We start from the raw sequence: 16788 nt of genomic DNA on the forward strand, positions 1-16788 counted from the left end.
ACACAGTTCTAAGTGTACTTGTGGGCACAGCAGGCTTTCTCTGAAAAAGTTACTCTCTCTATTTTATTTTGGGCATATTTCTAACTATTTGTCACCGGCTGTGATTCTAACTGAAGGTGGAGGGGACTGACTAGGGGAAGTGACGGATCATGGTTCCTAGCTAATAGGAACACACGATCTGTCATTCCTCTCAGAATAGAACAGGAAAATTGTTTGTTTACACACGCTCATCCCTGTTCTGTGTCTCCTGCTCACGATCGTGACTGTCTGCCACAAGCATCGCCCCCCCCGCTGTGCAATGAGCATGCGCTTACTATCCTTACCCCACAAGCCGACGTATAGCTACGTCAGCTCGCTCAGGGGAGCCAGCCTGCCGCAGTATAACTGCGGCGGCTGGTCGGGAAGCGGTTAATACACATCTGAATAAAATCGTGTTTATCATTCATGAAGTTACCAGTTGTGTACTGCGGAGCAACACAATTTCTATGACAATGATTTACTTGCCTGAATGCATGAAGCTGACTGCTGTGCACCTCCAGCGTAGAAATCACATTCTTTAGAGCCAATAGCAGTATTTAAATTCCAGATACTCAATAATTTTACAGACAAAATTCTAGCTGCTTTTGCTTCAGGAATATTACACTTTTCCTCCAAATGCAGATAGATCCTACTGGTGGAGACGGCTGTGCTCTGTGCATTGTAGACTGCATTGTCCCTGTAGCCACAAATGAATGTGTACCATATAGGCAGCACCAGGTAATATGCATTTTTTTTTTCATCGATGCAAAGGAAATTGATGGATTTTTAGGGCACTTTGAAAAATAAAGTTCTGTATATACAGTAAGTTTTGCTGTACAATCACATTAGGTTAGCACGTTTACATGAGAACATGCATATACTTGCTTTTGTGCTTGAAAGACTCCTCCATACTTTTTGAGTGAGTCACACAGCAGCTGTGAGAAAATTCTGTTGACTTTCTTATGTGATCAGATGGCTGATCAGTTAAAGATTAATTCTGATTGGTTATTGTGGTTGGGTTACTGCACTTTGCACATCATTTTTTTCACTCACTGCTTTATTGGATAAGTCCAAAATTTCCAAGGTGAGCACTTGGATGATCAACCAGTTGCCGCCTATGTAATGCATATGTGCTGTGGCAAAGAGGGTGGTCTTTAATGCTCACACTCAACAGATATCCATCTATGGGTGGCAAAGGTTTCTCCACTGAGCACACACTGCCTGCTCCCAGCACAGAGACTGAGTTGTCAAAAACTGCTCGTCATCTGACAAATGTTCGGAAACTGGACCAGCACCCAATCATGTGACCACTATGACAGCCAATCACTGTCGCCACATGGCCAAACAGACCTTTCTGCCTCTGCGGTGTACAAGCCCATGTAAAGGGAGGGCTGGGCTTAAAATGTTAATGGTGCATTGTACATGATTTACCATGAGCCCCTTACACATGGGCCAAATATTGGCTGGTATCGGCCTGGTTCAACAGAAACCTGCCGAACATCGGGCTTCTGTTAAAGGGACATGCCCAAAAAACATCTGCCGATCGGCATCCAATTATGTGCTCAGTCATTAGCAGATGTTTTTTTGGACATGTTCCACTGTAATGGCCAATCAGTGGTCACGAGACAAGACAAACCTTTCTGCCCCCGCAGCGTACAAGCCCACTTAAGGGGAGGCTAAGATGGGAGGGCAGGGTACAAGGTAATTCCATTGCGATTTCTTACAAATTATATACAGCAAGAGCAGTGGGGAGGCACGGTTTAAAACATGGGTCATTTTCTTTCTATTTTTAAGCCCAACTCTAGGTAAAAATGACATGTAAATGGTGCCTTGTGCATCAATTACCTTAAGCCCCTTTACACATCTGATCAGCGCTCTCGGCCAATGACTGCGAGTGTAATGGCCAGGGGGGTGTTCCTCCTGTCAGAGCACAGTAGCCCAGCCAGGAGATCGCTTTACTAATGTTGGATTGTTAGTACAGCAAGCTCCTCTTGAGCTTTTCAGTTTTTTTTTTTTCTTCGTTCAGCCTGCTGGGTTGAAAAAAAAATAGTGAGCATCTAGCATTACTCATCAGTCCTCATCAGACAACCTCTTCCTAAACCATCCTGCAGTGTAATAGATCAAAGTGACTGCTCCCTCTAAGCAAAGCAAATTTTATGCCCTGGCGAAGCAGTCATTTTTCCCTGCTCATTATCCTCTAGGCAGGGCACTAGTCCACTTACCACCCCCATGAGTTCTCCTGTCTCAGAAGCCTATGAGAGAGGACCTGGCCACTGGTAGTGTCACCTCCACCAATAAGAAATGTCCATGTTTGCATACAGTGATATGGACACCTGAAGAAAGAGACCCCAGGAAGTAAACAGAAGAAGAAGATAAACTCCAAATTGGGAAAGGTCTATAATTTGAAGAAAGATTAAAAGTGCTACTTTTCCTTCATTATATAATCGCAGTCTGGAGGCAAGTTTGTGACCAGGCAGTATTGCCTAAATGCAATGAAGAAAATGGAAGTCAGCAAGCTGACAGCCTCACCAGTGCCCATCAGCTCAGCCTCATCAGTGCCCATCAATGCAGTCTGTTCAGTACATGGGTATTAGAGAGAGGTTAGCCGCCGGACTACACAGCATGGCCTCTGTCATACGAAACCCCAGCTCCTATGATAGACATGATCAGTGTGCTATCTATCATAGGAGCCAGTCCAGGAGGTGGGACTTCATATGACAGCGGCTGCCAGGTAAGTGAGAGATCCCCGCTCTGTGTAATCTGATGGCGCTCGCCCCCCTCTGAGGCAGCCCAATAGGCCCAGTGGTACCCATAATAGGACCAGCCCTGGGTGCCCTCCCACTACTCCAGCTCACAGTGCACCCACCCCCCCCCCCCCCCACAATTGGCAAAACTAGACTTGGTCCAGGGACAGTGTCCTCAGTCCGGAGACTGTCCCTAGAAACCAGGGATGTCTGGTCATCCTAGGCTAGTGGCCAGCATGCTCCACAGGCCATGGCCAGCTCCCAGCAGGACCCTGCTGGGAGCTGCCTGAGGCCCTGTGGGTGCTACTGGCTGCTGGCCTGTGAGTCCTGCTGGGCATGGCCATCTCCCAGCAGGATCAACAGGCCATGGTAAGCTCCCAGCAGGCCCACGGTGTTGAGGGTTATTTTGAGGTTACTTGGGTGGGCACTGGCCCGGGGCAGGGTAAATGGGATGTATGGGGGGGGGGGTAGATGTGGGGTTCAGCTGTGGGTGTCAGAGTCTCTCACCTCAGCAATGGCAGCTGGCCATGCCAGCTAATTGGGTCCTTGCATAGCCTCCTTCGGTCCTGGGTGTTTAATGCTCCTTTCCTGGGGTCAAGTAAAATTGCAGCCAGAGACAGTCATGGGGGTCCCGACTCCCTGGCGCGCCCTGCTGCCCGCTGCCGCCGCTGCCTGCCTCCAAGCTCTGGGAGTTGTAGTTTCCTGGCTGCGTTGGACTGCTCTTAGTTCTCCCCCACCAGGAGCTTGAGCACGCTTGGACTACAACTCCCAGAATGTCCCTGGCTCGACTTCCTCTGAGAAAAAATTTAATTGGCATTAGGCAGGCCACCGACCCTTTTGGATATATAGTTGGGACAGCCTGGGGGGAAATTGCCACCCTGCACAGCCCGCCCCTGGGTGTCGGGATGACATCTGACTAAACGCAAATATCCGTTTCTTTTAGCAGAAAAAAACGTTAATGTATATGTATATTAGCTTTGTAATATAGCTGTTTGTAGTTCAGCAGCCTGCTGCAGTACCCTGTACTGGGAGGTGGAAGGCCAGCACTCATCAGTGGACTGTGTCCCTTTCATTGTGCTTCCCACAAGCTGGGTGTGTCCAGGACCTACTATAGCGCCGACCACAGAGCATTATAAATCCTTTTGCCAGTTAAAACCGTACTCCTATTTGCATTTCAGCTGAGCATTTTGTTTTTTTGTCAGTCTCTGCTTAAAAGCATAAAACCAAACCATGATTTAAAGATATAGGCATTATATCTGAGAATTTTCATCTGTCATAGGAAGAATAATCATGCTCCTTTTATTATTCAAAGCAGGATATGCTGCATATTTGCCATTAGAACTGTGAATCAAGAGTGCAGTCTATAATTTGCTTGATCTGTATCATGCAGAAATATGTCTGCCTTTTATCCCTCACATACAGTGAGTGTGTATATAGTAAACTCCGTATGACCTTATTAGCACTAATAGTCTATCTAATAATAACTTGCAGTGTAAGCAGGCCATCTGCTTCAACGTCATGTTCAAACCTTGAAAATGCAGCAGTTTCATTCTTTTTTTCCTTTTAGAAAAGGTGAAGGTTGCATTTCCTAAGTCGGGTCAAAGAATGTGGAGAGGAGCAATTCAAACCTAAAAAAGTCAGTGCAAGAATGCACAAGAAGTTGCTTTGTGTCCAAAAAACCCTTTTCCAGTTTACGTTATTTTTTTCCTACTTTTTCCCCAGGGGAAAGCTATTGAAGTTGAATAAAGAGGCAGGAGAGTTTCTATACTAAAATGAATGTTCATTTTGCCATATACATTTCCGCTGGGGCTGTGTTGACTTCAATCAACCAATCATGCACTTGCAAAATTTCTGTTTTAATTATTTCCCGTGTAATTGCGTATGCAAAGTGCACAAAGGTTCACCCTATTTACTATTATGTATTTTGCAAAGGTAGCACTCACTTTCCAACATGTATGTTCACTTACAATTTCATTTTATTCCTTCAACAAATTAACCCCTGTGCAGTCTATTTATAAATGCTTTTCCGTGAGATTTACACAACTTTCACAAAATATAGCCATGTCGGATGAATCCCATTTTCTTTTACATCATGCAGATGGCTGGGTGTGTATATGCTGCTTACCTGGGGAAGAGATGGCACCAGGATGCAGTATGGGAAGAAGACAAGCTGGCAGAGGCAGTGTGATGCTTTGGGAAAATGTTGGGTCCTCCCAGTGGATGTTACTCGACACCAGTATACCACCTACTTAAACATTGTTGCTGACCAAGTACACCCTTCCGAGAAAACGGTATACCTTGATGGCTGTGGCCTCTTTAAGCAGGACAATGCACTCGCCACACTGCAAAAAATAGTTTGAGGTGTTGGCTTGGCCTCCAAATTCTCCAGATCCCAATCCACTACTGAGCATCTGTGGGATGTGTTGGAAATATAGATCTGATCCATGGAGATCCCAACTTACAACTTTTAGGACTTGAAGGATCTGCTACTGACAGCTTACCACAGACAGATACCACAGCATACCTTCTGAGGCCTAGTGGCATCCACGCTGTGACGAGTCAGAGCTGTTTTGGTAGCAAAACGGGGACCTATTCAATATTAGATGGGAGGTGATAAAGTAAAGGCTAAACAGTGTATTTTTATATATTATATTTAAATGATTCATACTATATTTTGTACTTGCATATTCAGGCAGCATGTGCAGTTTTATGCTTTTCCCCATGCTTTTCTATTTACTTTTCTGTCCAAGTGGGAGAAAAAAGCCTGTTAAGGAGCTCAATAGCTCAATCTGAAATTTTATACATAGCTAGAACAGTGACTTGTCCCCTCCATAGGGCTTTGTCTTAGATTTAAATCCAGAGATCCCCCTAGCCCTCCTGTATAACAGGAGCACTCAACATTACATATTTCTTTAGCACCTATATAAAAAAATTGGATTATACACTTTGTACTTCCCCCTTATTACTCCCAATCAGAGATCCGTAGTTTAGGCATTTGGTCACATGACTTGCATTGGAGAGATTGTGAAGCAGTGCTTTTCAAATATGGTAAGTATTTAAGCTGCTATTTACCATGTATTTGTGGACTGGGATGGAAATGGTTGCTTTGGGTGGTTTAAAGTAATAATTCACATTCAACATAGATACCATTTTTAGTCTTTAAGTTGGCCACACCAAGTTACAATCTGAATGTACATTCTTCTTTAGATTTACCAGCAGCTATTTAGTGCGAGAGCTTGCATGACTGCATATAAATAGAATGGATTATATAGGTAGAGCTTTAAACTACGTACAGTAGTTTTCTGATAAAAGCAAAGAAGAAGATGTAAGACCTGCTGTGCAGTGGTAGTGTTACACAGTCTTACAACAGAAACCCTAAGGTTTAATAATGTACACGGGACGGTTTACAGCCTCTCCTGAGCGATTTTAACTTGACCAATTCTAACAGTCGTTTAAAAATGCGCCTTTTGCCGCGTTTACATGCCACATTTGCATTTTAAAAGTGTTTTTAATTTTTTACTGTTTAAAAAAAAAAACCTGTAAACTAAATGATAGTTACCGCATTTACACGCGTTAAAATTTTTTTTTTGCTTTCCAAAAAATGCTTCTAAACTCCACTGCCTAGAAACCACTATAAATGACCCTGTGTACATGTACTGATAAAATAACATAGAGGAGCATTCAGGGGCAGCTGAAAAAAAGCCCAACTACTCCTAAATGTCAGTTTACCAGCAACAGTGTACGTGAGCAGGGCCGGTACTACAACTAGGCAGCCCCCTAGGGCGCACTGCTGCCTAGGAACGCTCAGCCACTGGTTTCCCTCCACGTCTGCATGCTCCGCAGGCTGCAGCATGTAACTGAGTCCGACCGTTAGTGGTGCAGCGCAGCACTGGAGCCAGCGCTAAAGGAAGCAGAGCTTCCTGTATAGTGGCGCATTCTGTCACATGGGCAGAGCAAAGGGCATGGAGTCAGGGGTGGAGCCAATGGGGTGGCAAAATGAGGTTTTGCCTAGGGTGTCAAAAATCCTTGCACCAGTCCTGTACGTGAGGCCTAATTTGAAAGAAAAAACGGCAGGGCTTGAGAGGGAGAGCGAGGGGTGGGGTGGGATGGAGATGACCCTAAAAACAATGTAGTAATGAGATGTGTTCAACTAGTCTTTTGTTCATGCAAATGTCAGCATATGATGTTCTGTGATCTTGTACCTATGGCAGACCAGACTTGAGGGATATAAGTGTTTTCTGGGAGATGTTTGTTGATTAGTGTGGTGGTTACCTAGTAGCTATTATTCTCTTGTGGTGCTCGGTACTTGGAATATGGAGACTCCGCCAATACATTTTCTTTACACCGCACTACTTTTTACATAGAGAGCTTATGCATTGCAGTTTTTTTTATTTTATTTTTTTTATTTTTTTTTTGTGAAAAAAGCTGGTGATATATTTTATTTTGCTGTAGTTGTATGAATCACACCTTTTGGTATTTTAGAGACGGTGACATTCAATTTTGTACAACTGTGTGCTCTTTGTTTTAGAAGTTCATCTAGTGAAAAGGTGGGGTTTCTGCATGTTAAATGCTTCCAGTGTAAGGACCTTCAAATGCCTCGGACCGGGCCCCTGTAAGCCAAGAAAGTAAGGCCCAAAAACGTATAGAAAAATGCACTGCAAATGCTGTGCAAAATGCATTTAAATGCGTGTCAAGCATGCTTCAAACACGCTTCAAATGTATGTAAGCATGCAATCAAAAGTGCAGTTATGTGCAGTTTCTGGTGTGACTGGGCCCTGCGTGTAAAGGATCTTGAAGCGTTGGTAGATCTGTCAAACCAACTTTTGATGCATCACAAAAAAAATATAGATAGATATATATATATATATATGTGTGTGTGTGTGTGTGTGTGTGTGTGTGTGTGTGTGAGAGAGAGAAACAAAATTCGTAGACCATAGCTAAATGTTTTAAAAGCAAGATTATGATCCACATAGAACCCCTATTCAATAATATGACCAGCTCCAGCCCATCTTTTTTTAACTTGTAAAATTTTGTTAATGTCTTTATTCATTTTGCAGACTGGTTCCCATATTGACGTCATTATATAAACACTCCATTTCCAGGCTCTGCAGAGTTTGGTCATGCGCAGAAACTTGGGTTGGATTATGTATGCCAGGATTGTCATTTACGTTCGGTCAGATCCTGGTTGTAATTTAGCAAACAATCCAGTTGATGGACCATTCTTTAAATTGCTTAGAAATGATCTGAGATTAGTTGGTAGATTACTGGATAAAGGTGCATTATCTTCTAAAATAAGCCAATAACTAATATAAAACACTACCTCTGTTCCTGAACTGCTTCCCACCTGGTCTGAGGACACAAATGATGGCGAAGCCGTTGTATGACGCCCTCCCATGAGTTGCGCCTCTTGCGCTCCCTAGGGATTGCGCTGCAGTGCGATTTGTCATCCGCTGCGTTTATCACACAATACATTTTAGCATAAGCTTATGAAAATTATTTATTTGCAATTATCTATCAAACAATATTTAACAAAAAATAAAGCCAGTGGTGATTTACATACCACCAGAAGAAAACTCATCTGTCTCAAATTATAAATTTCATTTGAGTTGCATGACTGAGTAATTGTCATTCAAATTGTGACAGCACTGAAATCTGAAACTTGGCTTGGGCAGGAAGGGGGTGAAAGTGTCCGGTATTGACGTGGTTAATGAGCATTTCAAGTATCCTCAAAAGTAATACATTGTTGCTTACCAGTCCTTAAAGTGGTTGTAAACCCTTACAACACACTTTGACCTACAGGTAAGCCTAGATTAGGGCTTACCTGTAGGTCCAATAAATATCTCCTAAACCTATACGGTTTAGGAGATATTTGCCCGAAGACAGGCACCGCTGTCAGCGGCGCGTAGGGGGGGAATTAGCGTGGCATCTTCAATGACGGAGATGCCACGGGTGTCGGCTCCCGTGCGTATGCGCGGGAGTGATGTCATCACGACTTTGCCGAATGACAGCGGCGGAGCTGCGAGACCCCACCGAGAAGATGGATGCGCCGGACTACAGGGGACAGCGATGACTCCTGTGTCAGGTAAGTGACACATAATGGACTACTATGCGATGCATAGTAGTCCATTATGCTTTACCTTTGCAGGGAATGAGAGGAAGTAAACCCATCAGGGTTTACTTCCTCTTTAAATGTGGCTGCATTCTTTTTCTTTTATGTTTATTAAGTTTCCCCCCTTTACTTCACTCAGTAATCCAGCAACTAGCACACTTGGAGCCCTTTCACACTGATCCAATGTTTCCCTTTATATCATATGGGACATTTCACACCACTGCGCTGTGGGTGCGGTGGTGCATTTTGAAAAGTCCTGCACACTGCATCTTCTGTGCGTTTTTAAAAATGCGCCAAAAACGCAGCTTCCCATTGAAATTAAGAAAAATTGTGGTAAAAAAAGAACCCGCTATTTGCAATTTTGAGTCGCATGTCCATTTTTTCACAGGTGGCCCAAAAACGCAGGGGAAACGCATCTGAAACGTATCAAAATTGCGTTTTTTACCACGATTTGCATACAGAGCAGTGTGAAAGGGGCTTAACTGTATTGGGGCGTCTCCACTCTGGGTGGAGGAGCAAGGGAGACACCTTTTGGGCAATAGCATTGTCAGTCTGGGGAGACTAACAAATTTAAAGCCAAACACAACAACATTTTTTATTTTTCTCCCTTTTTTTAGGTAAAAGTTTTTCCCATACATAAAGGAATAAGTGCCGACTATTGTAAGCTCTGTCGGTGTTAAATGGTTTGTCTTAACCTGCTAATTGCCACTTTTTCTGGACAGCTTGGTCTGGTAAAGGAAATTGAAAAATAACAGATGTACAGGCCTGGGTCACCAGGTGAAAATAAAGAAAAAAAAGCTTAAAAAAAAATGCAGCCACCAAACTCATGGACTAGGAAGTTGCAAATGTGTTTTTGTTTTTTCTTTTTGGTTTTTGATACGCTTCTATTTTCAACATTGACTGGAGAATGGCACATGAAAGCCTAGCAGTGATGCCACTGGGTTGTTGATTTGAACCTTTCCACTCAATGGTCAGAAAACCATTTGATTGTCAATGTTTGTGTAATCTGCCTAAATGGTCTTTTAAAGCACGTTGAAGGCAATGTTGGCCGTTTTGACCATTTTCCTATATTTACTGATACATTTATAACACTTCATCATTGGACCAGAGTAAAGCAGCAGCCTTTGAACATCTCAGAGGTTATGCTCTTGTTCCTTGTTACTTTTCCAGGACACTGACATATAAAACAGAAGTGCCATTGTGTGCCCAAGTGCTGGTTTCTACATCCAGGCCAACATCGGATGCCAACCAATTATTTCATAGAACTTGACAGCTCCGGCTACTAGACAAGGCACAGCCAAGACCTGGTGCTGGGGAGGGGCAGGCGAGTTGAAAGCTGTCTTTTGTGGTGTTTGAAAGGAAACCCTTTATTTCTGGGACACAAACCCGGCACAGCCTATAATCAAGCCGAGTATATTGACTGTAGGAAGCCTGTCATTTCATGCTTTTCCTTTTAGTCTCTGAGCATAACATAATGATCATAACAACCATTCTAGGTATTATTGCATTAATGCCAGGCTGAATCCTGCTATTTATTGTGTTTCTAGACGTGGACGCTAAGTTGTAGGAGAAGGCTTGTCTTAGAATTCTAAGGTTGACCGGAGTTTTTCCTGCATATGAATTTTATCATTCAGCAACTATAATAATGTCAAGGTCTCTCCTTCCTCTCAAATTTTTCAATGGAACAACTTTATTAAAGTGAAACGTAACTATATCTGAGCCCCACTAGCATAAAATTTACATTATTTTATTTTTAGTATTCAAAACAAACTAATCCATCTAGATCCCTTTATTTTGCTGTGAAATCACCCCCTCCTCCCCAGCATTTTTAGTTACGGCCATCTTGAGTAAGGACAGATGATTTATGTAGCATTTTCTTCCTGGAATCCATCTGCCATTAGATCAGGCATGCAGGCAGGAGAGTGTGCTTGGCTCAGAAAGAGCCTCCTCCACATGAAAGGGGGAGGGGGATGCCTATAAAAACTCCTGGGGTATATTGCATAATTTTGACCACAAACAAGGAAACAAGTGAAGGAATCTTAAAAAATAAATTAAAAAAGGAAAATCTACTTTCCTATCTATGTACTATCTATCTATGTCTATCTATGTAGAGCTAGCAGCATATTGATTACTCTCGCAATCAACATTAGCTATTTTTAAAGTACTATTTTAAACATTTACTGACCACCCACAGTACACTTAATGCAGGTGACTGGCATGGACAAGCTGGATCACATATATGTATGTCATCCAACCTGGGGCATTCAGCACGCCAAGACCACTTTGTCCATCAATGGACACAGCTGATTGCAGCCCCTGATACCATGGCGCTTGGAGCGGCCCGGGGATCGTGTATCACAATGACAGCAAAGTTGATATGAATGATTGTCATTCATAACAGCTGTGCTTCCTATACAGTGATGCCTTAATTGGCCCACAGCTATCACATGGTACCTAGGCCAATCACAGCACCCTGTACCATGTGATTTTAGCTGTAGCCAATCACAGATCACGATTCTTTTCCCAAAAAAATGACAACTTCAAAAACCTCACAATGCCTCTTACTAAACACCTCAGACTGTCTACTTTCCAAAAAGAGATCATTTGGGGTTATTTGTACTCTCCTGCCATTTTAAGGGCCTCTAGAATTTCGATCATCTGTCAGTACATCAGGATTCATCAATTTTCAAGTATGTTTCGTCGTTTGTAGATGCTACAACTTTCTCACAAACCAGTTAACCACTTACAGACCGGACCAATTTGCTGGTCAAAGACCAGACCACTTTTTGCTATTCGGCACTGCATCGCTTTAACTGACAATTGTGCGGTCGTGCGACGTGGCTCCCAAACAAAATTGACGTCCTTTTTTTCCCACAAATAGAGCTTTCTTTTGGTGATATTTGATCACCCCTGCGGTTTTTATTTTTTGCGCTATAAACAAAAATAGAGCGACAATTTTGAAAATAAATTATTTTTTACTTTTTGTTATAATAAATATCCCCCAAAAATATATAAAAAAACATTTTCTTCCCTCAGTTTAGGCTGATACGTATTCTTCTACATATTTTTGGTAAAAAAAAATCGCAATAAGTGATTGGTTTGCGCAAAAGTTATAGCGTTTACAAAATAGGGATAGTTTTATAGCATTTTTATTAATAATTTTTTTTTTTTTTTTTTACTAGTAATGGCGGCGATCAGCGATTTTTATTGTGACAGCGACATTGTGGGGGACCCATCGGACATTTTTGACACATTTTTGGGACCATTGTCATTTATACAGTAATCACTACTATATAAATGCAGTGATTCCTGTGTAAATGACACTGGCAGTGAAAGGGTTAACCAGTGGGTGGCAGTGTAGGGGTTAAGTGTTCCTAGGGGTGTGTTACTAACTGTGGGGGGGTTAGGCTTTCATTTAGTGAACACTAATCTCTGCTCCAATCACATGGAGCAGAGATCAGCGTCACTAGTTGCTAGGCAGAATGGAGAAATGCTGTTTACACTGCATTTCCTCCATTCAGCCGTCCCGTGAGACGATCGCGGGTATGCCCGCGGCGATCGAGTCCGCGGGTCCCGCGACCAGACTCACGGGGGTCCCGACCAGTGCGGGAGTGCGCCACCGGCGGCGCGCTCCCGATGGCGGGGCGGCATTGAAGATTGGACGTACCTGTACGCCAATATGCCTGCCCATGCCATTCTGTCGACGTACATCGTCGGGCGCTGGTTGTGAACCGGTTAATATACACATTTCCTCCATTCAGCCGTCCCGTGAGACGATCGCGGGTATGCCCGTGGCGATCGAGTCCGCGGGTCCCGCGACCGGACTCACGGGGGTCCCGACCAGTGCGGGAGCGCACCACCGGCGGCGCGCTCCCGATGGCAGGGTGGCATTGAAGATTGGACGTACCTGTACGCCAATATGCCTGCCCGTGCCATTCTGTTGACGTACATCGTCGTGCGCTGGTTGGGAACCGGTTAATATACACTTATTGGGTTTTTTTTTTTTTTTTTTTTTTTTAACCAAAGACATGTAGCAGAATACATTTTGGCCTTAAATTATGAAGAAATTTTGACTTTTTCATAGTTATGTTTCATAACCGAAAGTAGAAAATATTCATAAAAAAATAAAAAATAAATATATATATAATATATTTATTTTGGTCTTTTTTCTTTTTTATATAATAGAAAAAAAACAGCGTTGATCAAATACCACCAAAAACACCCTATTTGTGTAAAAGGAATTCTATAAATTTAATTTATAACCAGTGTTACATGACCTAGCAATTGCCAGTGTAGCAGGGTGCTGATTATCAAAAAATGGCCTGGTAATAAAGGGGGTAAAACCTTCCAAAAGCTCAGGTGGTTAGTGCTTCTGCCTCCTATTTGAAATGAAAAACCTTCTTTGGATAAATTTTACAAGAACGACATCAGTTATTATAGCAGCTAATAGATTTAGGCCCTATTGACACATAGTTCGAAGCTGTCTGTTCACACATAAACACTCATGCGCCTATCACTAGAAAAAATACAATAGATTCTCTTCAGGCAGATTTTAATGTTTTTTTTTTTTTAGCTCCATAGATAGATAAATAGATAAATTTTCAGGTACTCCTAAATCACGCAAAAAGAGCAACAGAGCTTTTGAAATTGCCTCAATGTGCTGCACTCAAGTGTAAATGTAGCCTTTGGGACCAGGCGACGGGGAAACGCAGACAAGGTAAGTACCAGACGGTGTTGGGAAGTTTAAGTTTAATAAAACCTTTTGAAATGATGTTCTAGTGGAAATTGTAGCTAAAACATGTATGTGGGAGGGGGGGTAACAAACAAACCCAGCCCCCCTCACTTGCTGGGAGTCCTAAGACCTCAGGACCCACTTCCTGGTTGGCCCGGGAGGAGAAACAGGAAGACCTTAGCGCATATTAATTTGCTAATGTCACACAACTGGGTGGGCTCAGGGCACAATGCTCTGCGCCCCGAGCTCACCCTTTTTTGAAGCTAATTAGAGCCTCAGGCTCTAATCATGTGCTTAAAAAAAAAAACATTAAAATCCATGCATCTAGTGCCCTGTATGCAGATTAAGGGCTGGGTGCCCCTGCGCCCCTAATGGAGCAGCCACCCCTGATGGGTACTGCTATATGCCAGTGTAGTCTAGTGAGGGTCTGGCTGTATCTGTAAAGTTTGGTGTCTTTATTGTACATTTTGTGAGTTGAATAGCAGACAACCGTTTTGTAGATATACAACTTTGTTATGGTCACACATCATAACTTAAAGATATTGTCTTCCTTTTGTTTCCCCAGGGCCGGTGTACAAGAGAAAACTGTAAATATCTGCACCCTCCGCCGCACTTAAAAACACAGCTAGAAATCAATGGACGAAATAACCTTATACAGCAAAAGACAGCTGCTGCCATGATTGCACAGCAGATGCAGTTCATGCTCCCCGGTGCCCAGCTACAGCCAATTGTAAGTAACTCACCTGCTATGTCTCTCTGCAGAATTCATACTACATACACTGATTTTGTTACTTCATTTTTAGAGACTTTAAAGAACTCCATGAACGTTCTGTCTCTGAATTTGGAGAAGGTAAAAAGTGATGCTGTAAATTACGCTGATGTAAAATTGGGTTCACTGCAGCTTTCTTCTAGTCTCACCATGCCTTCCTAAACTACACACTGCACCGCCATGTGCTTCAGCCTTATAAGACGGTATAGGAATTTTCCAACAGGCTGCGGGGGGGCCGTATACTTAAATTGCAGGGAGTAGATTTTTACAGCTTGGCCACAAAGGTAGGGGTGGTTTATAGCCCTACACTTGCCTCTCCCATATTCCAGAGATCAATCCTTTATGCTGTAGGGCTCTTTCACACGGGCGGACTATGCCAGCAGATCCGCCTGCTCAGCGGGGAATCTGTCTGCTGATCCCCGCTAAGCAGGCGAATGACAAGTTTTGTTCTGCTCTGCTTGTGCAGAGCTGACATGGAAACCGCCAACTGTCCTCTATGGGGAGTCGGTTTACATCCAACAGTCATCCAATCCACCAGACGGATGGTGAACAGAGCCCCCATTCTTGGGTTTTTAGCAGGTAAGAGTGCATGTTGGCAGCTGTAAAGACACATGTCCATTTACATCTGCTGCTCCGTAGAGGGCAATGGATGGTTCAATCGGGTCCACCTAAAAACAAAAAAAAAAACGTACAGGTGGACCCGATTGGTCCGCCTAATTGAAAGATGCCCTAATGTGTCCATCTGCTTTTCTATCTGGGAGGAGGCCTCGCTCCATCTTTGTCATCCTCCAGGGTCCTATTCTAGTTCCTGTATACATATAATCCAATGAGAGCGACAAACAAATGTCCAAAGTAATTTAACGCTAACATTAATTCATAGCAGAATAAAGCCAATGTGTTTCAGGGGCCAAACACACTCCCCCTTACAAAACAAGTAGCCCGGTATGTTTGGCCCCTAAAATGCGTTGGCTTCTGCTTTTGAATAAATTTTTTCATTAAATGACCTTGGACATTTGGTTTGTGCTCTCATTAGATTAAATGCGTATGAATTCTCTACTCTGGGTCCTTTCTCTGTTCCTGAGGGTGGTCTCAGTTTTGTGAAGTACTGCTGAACTGAAGCCAGTGTACCCAATGACAATTTTAGCAACGCTTTAAAAATCTGAATTTAGCACTCCATTTGTTGTGTTTGAGCTTGTAGTACTTCCTGGACTAATATCCTGGCTAAGAGATGGTACTCGTACAACTCCTGATGCCTGTGTTTTTGATGACGCCCATTAATGTTTGACATAGATGAACCTTTGCTGCAGCCTCTCACTTTGTGACTTGTCAGCAAAAGGCAGAGAAACAGCAGTACACTGATCTTTCCACTAAAGAGCTGTGCAGAGGATGTTCCCAGGAGGCAGAAAAAGGGTGTTTTTGCAGTAATTAGCTGTGCATGTTGGCACAAGTCTGACCATTTTGGTTACTGGCAGGCTGTGCCCCCAAGTAGAATGCTAAGAAGAAAACTGACCATGCTGAGATGGATGCGCTTCCATGCGTGGCATAGTCAGTTTGAATAGGCGAGCGGAAGGACTGGTAGGGTCACCAGGTATTTCACACAAAGGACACAATGCTAAGATGTGCTTTATTTTTAAAATCTGCAAATCAAAGTTTGAGTTTGGCAGTGTGTTGTCTGAATTGGTCAACAGGAGTAACCAGAACAGATGTCCTGCCTAGTCGTATTTTGGGTCTTTAAACTAAAAAATATACAGTGGCTTAAACAGTGCACAATATATCTTGTATATTGATGCTGAGATGAGTCCTAGATTTCATGCCAGGACTGCTTCTTCCAGTTAAGCAGCTGTTAATGGTCCAGCAACACAGCAGCTGATTGGTGCAAGTCTGGGTTTGAGTACACTTGCTACCAGCTCCTGCCCACTAACTGAAGCAGAATATTTACACCTTTAGAGCTTGAACTCCTGATAAATGATCTATTCCACAAATAAATGATCTGGGTGCCAGTTTTGCATCCATTAACTTTACCTAAATTTACTTTTTTTTTTTAACATATATTGGTGCCATGAGCTATTTATATTTATTGTAATAACTGCTATAGTGTGCTATTTCTCTAGCTTCGCTGCTAACAATGACAGTGACAGAAGATCATGAGTTTCACAACTGTTCCCAATTCTATTTAATATGGAAATAGGACAGATCTACTGGGTTTTGTGGTTTGTCATGTGTTTTGAATACCTTGTGAAATCTCTTATCACTCCTGCTTGTTTCCCAGCACAAAAGGATCCATTAGAAAATACCACTTAGTTACAGAGGATGCATCCTAACTAGTTTATGCTTTCATTTAACTCTGTTTATCAGTATCTTCATAGTTGTGATAAACTCCTCCCCCTCTAAAACCTCTAGATCAGAGGTCTCAAAC

The 16788-nt window shown here is 42.9% G+C and overlaps 1 protein-coding gene across 5 annotated transcripts in view; it reads left to right on the top strand.

Annotated features, from left to right (window-relative positions):
• Window positions 1-16788, top strand: part of MBNL3 (muscleblind like splicing regulator 3) — a 195351-nt gene that overhangs the window by 125929 nt on the left and 52634 nt on the right. For all 5 annotated transcript variants that reach the window (XM_077493823.1, XM_077493606.1, XM_077493784.1 and 2 more), the window contains one exon: window positions 14169-14333. In XM_077493823.1, the coding sequence (XP_077349949.1) occupies window positions 14280-14333 (54 nt within the window). In that variant the 5' untranslated portion in view covers window positions 14169-14279. The remainder of the gene's footprint in view (window positions 1-14168; window positions 14334-16788) is intronic.

This window comes from Lithobates pipiens, unplaced genomic scaffold (assembly GCF_037356315.1).
Source record: "Lithobates pipiens isolate NorthernLeopardFrog02 unplaced genomic scaffold, aLitPip1_a1.2 Scaffold_1, whole genome shotgun sequence".
Classification (NCBI taxonomy): Eukaryota; Metazoa; Chordata; class Amphibia; order Anura; family Ranidae; genus Lithobates; species Lithobates pipiens.